This window comes from Oncorhynchus clarkii, chromosome 18, assembly GCF_045791955.1.
Source record: "Oncorhynchus clarkii lewisi isolate Uvic-CL-2024 chromosome 18, UVic_Ocla_1.0, whole genome shotgun sequence".
Taxonomy (NCBI): domain Eukaryota; kingdom Metazoa; phylum Chordata; class Actinopteri; order Salmoniformes; family Salmonidae; genus Oncorhynchus; species Oncorhynchus clarkii.
In genome coordinates, this window is record NC_092164.1 from 55,242,523 (window position 1) to 55,254,077 (window position 11,555).

Consider the following 11,555-nt stretch of genomic DNA (forward strand, 5'->3'; position numbering starts at 1 on the left):
CATGGCATCGTGTCATTGTTGCTGTCTGGCCATCCAGAATCACAACACATGGCATCGTGTCATTGTTGCTGTCTGGCCATCCAGAATCACAACACATGGCATCGTGTCATTGTTGCTGTCTGGCCATCCAGAATCACAACACATGGCATCGTGTCATTGTTGCTGTCTGGCCATCCAGAATCACAACACATGGCATCGTGTCATTGTTGCTGTCTGGCCATCCAGAATCACAACACATGGCATCGTGTCATTGTTGCTGTCTGGCCATCCAGAATCACAACACATGGCATCGTGTCATTGTTGCTGTCTGGCCATCCAGAATCACAACACATGGCATCGTGTCATTGTTGCTGTCTGGCCATCCAGAATCACAACACATGGCATCGTGTCATCGTTGCTGTCTGGCCATCCAGAATCACAACACATGGCATCGTGTCATCGTTGCTGTCTGGCCATCCAGAATCACAACACATGGCATCGTGTCATTGTTGCTGTCTGGCCATCCAGAATCACAACACATGGCATCGTGTCATTGTTGCTGTCTGGCCATCCAGAATCACAACACATGGCATGGTGTCATTGTTGCTGTCTGGCCATCCAGAATCACAACACATGGCATCGTGTCATTGTTGCTGTCTGGCCATCCAGAATCACAACACATGGCATCGTGTCATTGTTGCTGTCTGGCCATCCAGAATCACAACACATGGCATCGTGTCATCGTTGCTGTCTGGCCATCCAGAATCACAACACATGGCATCGTGTCATTGTTGCTGTCTGGCCATCCAGAATCACAACACATGGCATCGTGTCATTGTTGCTGTCTGGCCATCCAGAATCACAACACATGGCATCGTGTCATTGTTGCTGTCTGGCCATCCAGAATCACAACACATGGCATCGTGTCATTGTTGCTGTCTGGCCATCCAGAATCACAACACATGGCATGGTGTCATTGTTGCTGTCTGGCCATCCAGAATCACAACACATGGCATCGTGTCATTGTTGCTGTCTGGCCATCCAGAATCACAACACATGGCATCGTGTCATTGTTGCTGTCTGGCCATCCAGAATCACAACACATGGCATCGTGTCATTGTTGCTGTCTGGCCATCCAGAATCACAACACATGGCATCGTGTCATTGTTGCTGTCTGGCCATCCAGAATCACAACACATGGCCTTCTGCCCCATTGAAGCGCGTGCTTCGTTTTCCTGAAGTTCTCAGGTAACCCGTCTTTAAAGTAAAGAATAAATAGTGACGAAAAAAGAATAACTATTTCATTTGCCATTTCATTCAAATAAAGTACAATTAAAAAGAAACCTAAAAAAAGACATTGGTTATTTTATTACATTGGAATAGATTCAGACTACCTCGGTGTGTGTGTGTGTGTGTGTCTCTGTCTCATCGCTTGAGGTCCTGCTTTATAGTTCTCTGCAAGCTGGCAATGCTGGCGTCCAGAGCGGCCAGCCCGTTCCGGAACTCCTGTTCGTCACGCGTGTCAAAGGTCGAGCTTGACCCTGCACTCCAATCAGAAGCCAAGGATCTGACCTCACATAAGGAGAGGCCAGTGGAGTCAAGCGAAGAGTTCCGCCCCTTGCCCGGTGATGCCATATCCATGTCCAGACGGCGCCGGTGACTCTGGGACAGGTCAGAGTGTCCAGCGCCATTAGAGCAGAGTCCGTTTGATTGGTGGAGATTAGATAATAGGCTTTTTAATTGAGGGAAACTCTCGAGGGCAACACCAAGGCTCTGAAGACCCTGTGGTCCTCCTCCTCCTCTCTGTGACATCACAGTAAGTGGTGACCCCCCTCCTCTCTGTGACATCACAGGAAGCGGTAACCCCTCAACAGGAAGTGGTGACCTCACAGTCTCTCTCAGTGGGGCGAAGGCCAAAGGTGGGGTGGCTTTTCTTTCCAGAGCCACACACAGACCCACTTCCTGATCCGCAGACGCACACACACTCTGACCACCTGGTGTACACACACTGAAGTCCTGCTGGTGTGTGTAGTGGCACTCAGGGCCTTTACAGGGCAGGGAGACAGAACCACACCCCTTCTGCTCCAACGACCACAGGTATTGGCTGACTGGGTGGTCTGACGGACCCTGCTGGTCCTGGTATTGGTCCAGAGCTCGTTTAGTGAGAGGGAGGCGGGACGTAGGGATGTCAGTCACAGCAGGAAACTCAGTGACAGGGACCTGTAGAGCTCTGAGAGAGACAGGTTGAGAGAGAAGGGTATAAAGAAAGAGCGGGAGAAAAATACAGAGAGAGAGAGAAACAGACAGACAGAGGACAGGTCGAGAGAGAGAAACAGACAGACAGAGGACAGGTCGAGAGAGAGAAACAGACAGACAGAGGACAGGTCGAGAGAGAGAAACAGACAGACAGAGGACAGGTCGAGAGAGAGAAACAGACAGACAGAGGACAGGTCGAGAGAGAGAAACAGACAGACAGAGGACAGGTCGAGAGAGAGAAACAGACAGACAGAGGACAGGTCGAGAGAGAGAAACAGACAGACAGAGGACAGGTCGAGAGAGAGAAACAGACAGACAGAGGACAGGTCGAGAGAGAGAAACAGACAGACAGAGGACAGGTCGAGAGAGAGAAACAGAGACAGACAGAGGACAGGTCGAGAGAGAGAAACAGACAGACAGAGGACAGGTCGAGAGAGAGAAACAGACAGACAGAGGACAGGTCGAGAGAGAGAAACAGAGAGAGAAACAGACAGACAGAGGACAGGTCGAGAGAGAGAAACAGAGACAGACAGAGGACAGGTCGAGAGAGAGAAACAGAGACAGACAGAGGACAGGTCGAGAGAGAGAAACAGAGACAGACAGAGGACAGGTCGAGAGAGAGAGAAACAGACAGACAGAGGACAGGTCGAGAGAGAGAAACAGACAGACAGAGGACAGGTCGAGAGAGAGAAACAGAGAGAGAAACAGAGACAGACAGAGGACAGGTCGAGAGAGAGAGAAACAGACAGACAGAGGACAGGTCGAGAGAGAGAAACAGACAGACAGAGGACAGGTCGAGAGAGAGAAATGGTCAGTAAAAAATAAAAACTCCAATACATTTTTAGAAAGTACACACACACACACACACACACACACACACACACACACACACACACACACACACACACACACACACACACACACACACACACACACACACACACACACACACACACACACACACACACACACACACACACACACACACACACACACACACACACACACACACACACACCTACACACCTGAGGTGCTCCTGTAGTGTGTGGATCTCTGTCTCCCTCTTCTGGGTATTGAGGGCCAGTGCAGCATTCTCCTTCTGACACTCCTGCAGCCTGCGGTTACAGCCCTGCACCTCACCCAGAGCAGACTGCACGTCTACACACAGACACACACACAGACACACTTATATACATGTATTAGATAATACACACAGACACCTCAGAGATCCTTTAATCTCAGCGTAATATGGATCAGTTTAAGGCCCTGATCTTCATGTATTTAGAAATCAAATAGAAAAGAAGCGGAGTACGTTCCCCCCTCATCTATTACCTTTACTGATACGACTGCACTCCGCCTCACTCTGCTGCAGCTGGCTCTGTGTGTCCACCAGGGCTTGCCGTAGCCCAGTGTTGCCGCGCTGCAGCTCTTGCAGGCTTGTGTGAGCATCGTTGAGCTCCGACTGCAGAGCTGACACTAAGAGACAGAGGAGGTTAGACAGGCGACACCAAGAGACAGAGGAGGTTAGACAGGCGACACTAAGAGACAGATGAGGCTTTAGACAGGCGACACTAAGACACAGAGGAGGTTAGATACTCAGAGATACAGACACACGATAATAACCTCTCACTGATAGACAGTTGAAAGAGGGCCGGGCAGTTTATCTTACTGTCAGTGTCACAGTGGACATCTCTGGCCTCCCTCTCTGCTCGCTCTCTCTCCTGCAACTGTTGGTTCACTATCCTCAGACGCCTGAACACACACGTTAAAGTGATCAATCTTCTGTATGAAACACACACACACACACACACGGGTGATGGTGCTGACCTGCGTAGCAGTGCGTTCTCACTGCGTAGAGGTTGCAGGACCAGAGCAATCTCAGCCTGGATGTTAGAGCTGCCCACCATGACAGGAAGTAGAGACACTGTCTGCTCCAGCTCACACACCAGACGCTCTGCTACACTGTCTACAGAGGAGGGGGAGGAGGGAGGGAAGAGAGGGAAGAGAGAGAGTGGCGGAGATTGAATTTGATTAACATTTGATTAAATAGTAATTTTGACTGATTGATGAGTTGACTGATTATTTTGACAGGTTGGTTGATTGATTGATTACCTTGGCCAGCGAGCAGAGCCTTCAACTCTCCAAGGAGGTACTGAACAGTCATCACCTGCCGAGCGGTTCCCTCTGGACTACAGCCCTTAGAGCCCAGCGCCAGCGGCAGGCGTGTGTACGAGTGTGTGTGGTTGGGAGCCACACCTGGATGTGTGTGTTGTAAGTATGCCTGTACAGGCACTGGATCTATGTGTGTGTGTGGATGTGTGTATGCCAGCTGGGTGTGTGTTTGTATGCTAAAGCAGGTCTGGGCGCTAGTGTCTCTCACTGGACACTCCTCTTCCTCCTCTCCAGCGTTACCCTCCATGTGGCCGCAAGCCTCCCTGGCTAAGGTCCCTCCATCCTGGGTAGAAACCAGCTGGCCCCCCCTGTCCAGGGATGTAGCATCTGGGGCAGACTGTGGTTGAGTGTTGGCAAGGGGGTGAGGTTGGGGGTGAGGATGAATTTCAGAGAAGAGTACTGGTGGTCCCTGACGAGAGGGAGAGCAGGAAGATGAGATTGGATGTCCACTTTCTCCAGACACAGAGCTGTCTGAGGGCAGGGGGGCAGACAGGGCTAGCCTCTCCACAGAGGGAGCACCGAGGTGCAGGCCACAGGACCTGGAGCTCCCCTGGGCAGCCGAACCTCCAACCCCAGAGACAAAGCCTCTTGGCTGGGCTGCGAGGAGAGAGAGCACTGGTCCTGTGAGAGGGGCTGTGGGTAGGGAGGTAGCTACAGCTCCAGGAGAAGCTAACGGAGCTGTGGAGCTAGAGCCCCCCAGGTGGACTGATGCCACCCCAATGATGGAGCCTCCAGGCTGGGCTAGAGGGACTGAGGGGCCTGGGGGGAGTGTGTTGTTAGGGGGGAGTCTTTGGGGACTCAGGGTGGGGGTGGAGGTGGTCAGGCGACAGTTAAACCGAGCATCTGACTTCGGCTCTGACGTTCCGGCCAAACTCTGAACTTTGTTCCTCATCCCAGGATACGACAGGGATGACAGGATCGTCTTCTGCACGGGAGCTGGAGCAGAGAGTTATCCATTTTTGCACACCAACACATACGCACACACAGAGACACACACAGAGAGACACACACACAGAGACACACACAGGTCCCACCTGTTTTTTTAGCAGTCTGAGTGACAGGTCTCTTTGTCTGCTTCCTCCTCTCTATGTCTACCCTCTCATTTCCCAGAGTGCACAGCGGTCGGGATTTGGCGGCTCGAGTCTTCCCTGCTCCCCTGACGGAGATTGGCTTGGCCTCTATCACACAATGCAAACACTTTGGTCAATAATTTCAACTAGACATGTAAAGGTTCTGTAGAAACAGAGTAAGTAGTTGACTGGTACCTGCCGTCTCTGCCTGGAGAATGACATTGAGCAGCGCAGCACACTGATCCAGACCCTGGTGAATGGTTGTCACCTTAGAGAGAGCACAGATGCAAACCATCTTACCATATAATCACTGTTAGGTGATTATAACTCTTATTAATATATTACACAAATAGGCTTGTTATTAACTTGTTATTAACGTTGCTACTGACTGTTTATGGATGTGTTATTACCTGGTCCTCTGAGTCTGTGGAGTAGAGGGAATAAGCCGGCTCAGTAGAAGTGACTAGTGGACGCCCTGCTCCCCTACAGAACAGAGTGACAGTGAATGGATATAATGACACTCTGCAACAGGGATGTTTATCAGTCCTGTGTGTTCTCTTACCTAGGGGGACGGATAAACTCAATATACTTTAAACTGACAAAAATAAATGATAATGGACCTACATCAAGTTTCTTGACTGTGCCCAGTTCACTAATAGGTTGATGTTTATTGTCATGACTCATTCCCTGGAGACAGAACAGAGCTTTTTCTGCTAGATGGGCCAGCTGCAAAGTCCAAATCTGCTACATTGTAAAAAAAATTATGAAACAAAAATGTGCTTTTTGGTCTTAATTTGAAGGTTAGGGTTAGGCATTAGGTTTAGTAGTGTGGTTAAGTTTAGGTTAAAATCAGATGTTTATGCCACTCTACAGAGCTGCCTCCAGGGCAAGATTCATGACAACAAATGCCAATCTGCTCGCTAATAATAACCTAAATGAAAGCTAGACAGTCAGAGAGCCTTGAAAATTCCAAAAACGATGGACAGATGACTATTTTTTGCACATTTTTGGCGGCGAGGAAATATTTCAGTGCGGTCCTCCAGACCTCGTTGAAGACCCCGGGGATAAACGACTTACCTCTTCTTTGAGCCCTGGCCCCTCCCACCAGTCAGTCTTCCAGAGGATATCACCTGTCAGTCAAAAACAGGGGCTGAATCTGAATACACTCTAAAATGGTGTCCTTTCCCTGAGAGGCTAGGGGGGAAAGCTAGACACCACCATATGAGACTAATTACATTCATTATCAAGACGGCTAAGAACCAGTTCGCAGGCACATTGTGGATAGCTGAGATGTCTTACCTTGTGTCTAGCAAGCCCTTGCTTTGGCATAGCTGGCCAGTCAACTGCTGTCCAAATCGAAGGAAGAAAAACGATGGTAGCTAACCAATTCTTTCCAAGAGTAGCCCTAATAAACTATCTGCAAACTGCACTAACTTTGAGTGCACAAAATGTCTGAAGCATTTTCTGACTGACTATCTAGAGCGAAACTAGTTGATGTTGTCACGTTGAAGCTTTTGTTACAGTTATTATTAGCTTAATTTTTTTACTGGCGCTAGCATAAACAGGAACCGGCGGGTTTTGTTTGAAACGGGAAATAACGTCGTGACCAATGAAAACATCGCTGCCAAACATCCAATGAATGTTATTGGCGGATGTAAGCTGATGTCGTAATTTCCAGTTTATCGATTGAATGAAGCAAATGTCACTCAAATGTAGCCCCCTCCTCTCCTCCCTAAATGTTGGTCTGACGACGCTGAATTCGGTGTCACCATGGAGACGACATGATACAAATTAACACCAACGATTGTTTTATTACCATTAGCATTTTTTTATGTGTTTCCTGGGAATATGTGATTCAAACAATATATTGTGTTGTTGGATTAATGTAAATCTTACTATGGAAAGAAATGTTATGATATAAATAAATATATGTTCAATGTTACCACTTCCAGTGGTACACACACAGAGACACAGTCTGACTGGATACAGTTTATTTACACAACGAGTGCAGATTAAGAATGAACATCAACATTGACAAACAGCAGGGTTGGGAGTGAGGGATAAAAGCAACAAGCGGGATTCCCTAGAAAATATATATACACAGTAGAAAAGTATTGTGCTGTTGTTGTTTTTTGCAGTTACATTTTTTAATGATTTTTTTATGAAATGGAGCGATCCCTCTCGAGTCTCTGTAAAAGTTGGTCCCATGAGCCAGGAAAGATCATGGGTGGTGTAGTAGCCTAGGTGCCAGACTTTCTGCATTCAAGAACACTACATCCTTTACCTTCACCTTGACAAGATCACAACAAAGGAGTCAGTTGGCTATAAAGCAGAAACAGACTGGGACTTTTGGATGGTCAGGCAAGGATAAGACAGGGACCTTTATTTTAGGGTAGTATGGGGTATCAACTCCTGTCCTCGAGGGCCACAGTGTCTACTGGTTTTCATACTTCTCTTTTAATCAGAGACCGATTTCTACCTGGGAAACCAGGTGTGTGTGCACTCTGCAGCCAATCATTATCAGTAACATTAAACGATCAATCAAGTGCCAGGGAGAAAGGAAAACCAGCAGGACTGAGGAACTGGAGGGCCTGAGCTTTGAAAAACCCTGTTGGAGGTTAAAGGTATTAAAGGTAGTAAATAGTAAACATAGTCAATGTAGTGAACGTAGCGAGCGCTGTACACGTTTCACTGTCACACAGCAGCAGACGGAGAAGAGGGAACCTTGTAGGAGTGAGCTTTTCGAACACTATTCTCAGTGTTCAATTCTGGCATCTTACAGCTGGATAGGAGTGGGTTAAGAACCCTTTGTGATGTCGTTATCAATTAGAATTGGTTGGAATGTTCAACAAGAAGAAACTCTTCAAACTTCTCCCCCTCCCTTCTCAATATCCTATGACAGCGATCATGTCATTTGCTGACATCATTACACAGCTTTAGAGACACATACTGTACATCACTAATACTAATTGGACAAAAAACAACTGTTTATTTTTGCTGTTCTGTTTTGCTTGTCATGTCTGCTATTAACTGATAAACTGGAAATGCTATGTAGCTATTAAATGACCAGACTGTGTTGCTACTAAATGTCCAGTCACTGTCATCGCGTATCAAGTTCCTCCCTCTACCCGACCCCTTTCAACAGTCTTCGGGTTTAGAGGGCAGAAAGTCAAAGTGCATGGTGGGTTGCAGGTTGATTCCAGGGCTACAGTCCAGGGTTTTGGGAGGGTTATAAACAGTTATAATCAGCAAAGAAGCTTCATAACATGTGTAAGTAACACAGAGGGGATGGGGGGTGGGGGCAGTGATGTCAGACCAGACAGGTGAGGTCACAGGTAATCTTGATGTCTGTCTTGCTATAGAGTTCAGAGTTCAGCTTCTCTCTGGTAGAGTCACTACTTCTGAGACCGGGTCAATCTCCCCCCTCTCTCTAACTGCCTCTCTTTTTCCCCACGCTTCTCTCCTCTCTCTATCTCATTGTTATTCCCCTTTATCTTTCCCACCTAGCTTTCCCTCACCCCTCTCCCTCCCCTCTACCCTGTATATCTCTCTCTCTCTCTCTGAGAGTTTAGCAGTGTTATTCAGTGTGGGTGGGATCACAGAAGAAGCGAGAGCTGCGTTTGGCCGTCCTGGCAGTGAAAGGGACGGTCTTCAGCACTGCAGACAAAAAACAGCCAATCAAAACACAGCACTAAACTACAGTGTGTGTGTGTGTGAGTGTGAGTGTGCGTACCTGTAATGATGTCCTCTATAGCTCCATCTTTGCCCTCGTAGACATGTCTGCTGTCTTTACCGCCCTGTCGCCTCCTCAGCTCTGTGATCAGGGACTCCTGCTGCCGCTGCTTTGGACGGTTGGACGGGGACTGTGTGTGTGTGTGTGTGTGTGTGTGTGTGTGTGTGTGTGTGTGTGTTTGTGAGAGAGGTAGAAATAAAGTAGATATGTGTTGGTGAATCAATGTATGTGTGAGGAGTAGAGAAGGAAAGATGGGGAGCGATAAAGAGAGGGAACGAGAAAACATCAGTCCTTCCATTCCACAGAACAGACACTGGATCTGTGAAGTCAAGGTGATACTGTCATATCCATGGCGACAGACCGGCAGGCCTGTCTCCATGGTAACGGGGCTGTACCTTAGGCGCCTCCTGCTCCTGTTGCAGCTCCTCCTGCTCCAGCTTCTCTATCAGCGCCTGCTCTTGCCTCCTCCTCTGCTCATTCTCCTCCTCCGCCAGCTACACACACACACACACACACACACACATTAAGTTCAACTTTGACTCACGTCTTTGTGTATACTGTTGCTACGCACGCACGCACGCACACAAACACACACATTCTGCTCACCCTGTAGGCTTTGATGAATCGTACAAACACACACATTCTGCTCACCCTGTAGGCTTTGATGAATCGTACAAACACACACATTCTGCTCACCCTGTAGGCTTTGATGAATCGTACAAACACACATATTCTGCTCACCCTGTAGGCTTTGATGAATCGTACAAACACACACATTCTGCTCACCCTGTAGGCTTTGATGAATCGTACAAACACAGGGAAGAAGACAGAGGGAGGCATGGTTTTAGAGCTCTCCCCAAAGTGCTTCACCGCATCGTCAAATGCATCCTGAGAACCATAACACAACCAGGATCAGAAAACAGGACTATGAAGGACCATGGTCACCACGGTCATATAACACTTTGATGTATCTGAGGTACTTGTGTGTGTTCGTGCGTGTGTGTATGAATGTGTGTGTGTGAATGTGTGTTTTCTTGCCTGTGCGATGTGTGCGTCCTCCTGTAGTTTCTGCAGGCGAGTCTCGTGTTTGCTGATGAAGTCTTTGAGGAGTGGGTTGTGGCCGTGCATGCTGTATTCCCTCCACGACAGATCCATACCACGCTGACACTCCTTCACGTCACACACCACGTTCTCCAGGGACACTGACACACACACACACACACAATATAATAGGTTAGTTCCTTAATATCACACACCACGTTCTGCAGAGGAAGATAACTGTGACACACACAAAAGACAAACAGACACACACTCACCTGCGGCAGCTTTCTCTACATAGTGCAGCTCATTGTAGAACAGAGCGACTCCGGGGTATTTCTCTCTCACCACGTTGGCTATGTAATGCAGCAGGGTCTGCTTTCTGTCGGTAGTCTTAGTCTCCAGCAGCTGGGAGGGACACACACATTACCTTCTGGTGTGTATTTGACATTCAAAAGAGTAAATCAAGCTTATTATGTGTGTGTTACGTATCACAACATATGTATATTAGGTGGTGTGTGTTAGAATCAGAAGGTTGGTATTAGATATAAGAAAGAGTGTGTTGGGTAGTGTGTACTGGGTATTAGAAAGTGTGTTGGGTAGTGTGTATTAGGTATTAGAAAGAGTGTGTTGGGTAGTGTGTACTAGGTATTAGAAAGAGTGTGTTGGGTAGTGTGTATTAGGTATTAGAAAGAGTGTGTTGGGTAGTGTGTACTAGGTATTAGAAAGAGTGTGTTGGGTAGTGTGTATTAGAAAGAGTGTGTTGGGTAATGTGTACTAGATATTAGAAAGAGTGTTGGGTAGTGTGTATTAGGTCATAGAAAGAGTGTGTTGGGTAGTGTGTATTAGGTATTAGAAAGAGTGTGTTGGTAGTGTGTACTAGGTCATAGAAAGAGTGTGTTGGGTAGTGTGTATTAGGTATTAGAAAGAGTGTGTTGTGTAGTGTGTATTAGGTCATAGAAAGAGTGTGTTGGGTAGTGTGTATTAAGTAATAGAAAGAGTGTGTTGGGTAGTGTGTATTAGGTATTAGAAAGAGTGTGTTGTGTAGTGTGTATTAGGTCATAGAAAGAGTGTGTTGGGTAGTGTGTATTAGGTATAAGAAAGAGTGTGTTGGGTAGTGTGTATGAGGTAATAGAAAGAGTGTGTTGGGTAGTGTGTACTAGGTATTAGAAAGAGTGTGTTGGTAGTGTGTATTAGAAAGGGAGTGTTGGGTAGTGTGTACTAGAAAGAGTGTGTTGGGTAATGTGTATTAGGTCATAGAAAAAGTGTGTTGGGTAGTGTGTATTAGAAAGAGTGTGTTGGGTAG

The 11,555-nt window shown here is 47.4% G+C and overlaps 2 protein-coding genes across 3 annotated transcripts in view; both read right to left on the reverse strand.

The window, feature by feature from the left end:
• Positions 1–1,066: 1,066 nt before the first annotated feature.
• On the reverse strand, positions 1,067–6,985 carry LOC139372723 (coiled-coil domain-containing protein 14-like). The gene is made up of 11 exons (XM_071112519.1): positions 6,778–6,985; positions 6,556–6,608; positions 5,889–5,961; positions 5,674–5,746; positions 5,443–5,586; positions 4,349–5,344; positions 4,064–4,202; positions 3,906–3,988; positions 3,569–3,712; positions 3,262–3,394; positions 1,067–2,209 (listed from the first exon to the last, which is right to left on the reverse strand). The coding sequence occupies exons 1-11, from the start codon at positions 6,805–6,807 to the stop codon at positions 1,405–1,407; spliced, it is 2,673 nt and encodes an 890-aa protein (XP_070968620.1). The 5' UTR covers positions 6,808–6,985; the 3' UTR covers positions 1,067–1,404.
• A 1,916-nt stretch (positions 6,986–8,901) lies between these two features.
• Positions 8,902–11,555, reverse strand: part of LOC139373714 (formin-like protein 2) — a 28,188-nt gene continuing 25,534 nt past the window's right edge. For both annotated transcript variants that reach the window (XM_071114608.1, XM_071114607.1), the window contains 6 exons: positions 10,528–10,657; positions 10,250–10,413; positions 9,998–10,099; positions 9,607–9,705; positions 9,212–9,341; positions 8,902–9,135 (listed from right to left, as the gene is read on the reverse strand). In XM_071114608.1, coding sequence (XP_070970709.1) covers positions 9,056–9,135; positions 9,212–9,341; positions 9,607–9,705; positions 9,998–10,099; positions 10,250–10,413; positions 10,528–10,657 — 705 coding nt within the window. In that variant the 3' untranslated portion in view covers positions 8,902–9,055. The remainder of the gene's footprint in view (positions 9,136–9,211; positions 9,342–9,606; positions 9,706–9,997; positions 10,100–10,249; positions 10,414–10,527; positions 10,658–11,555) is intronic.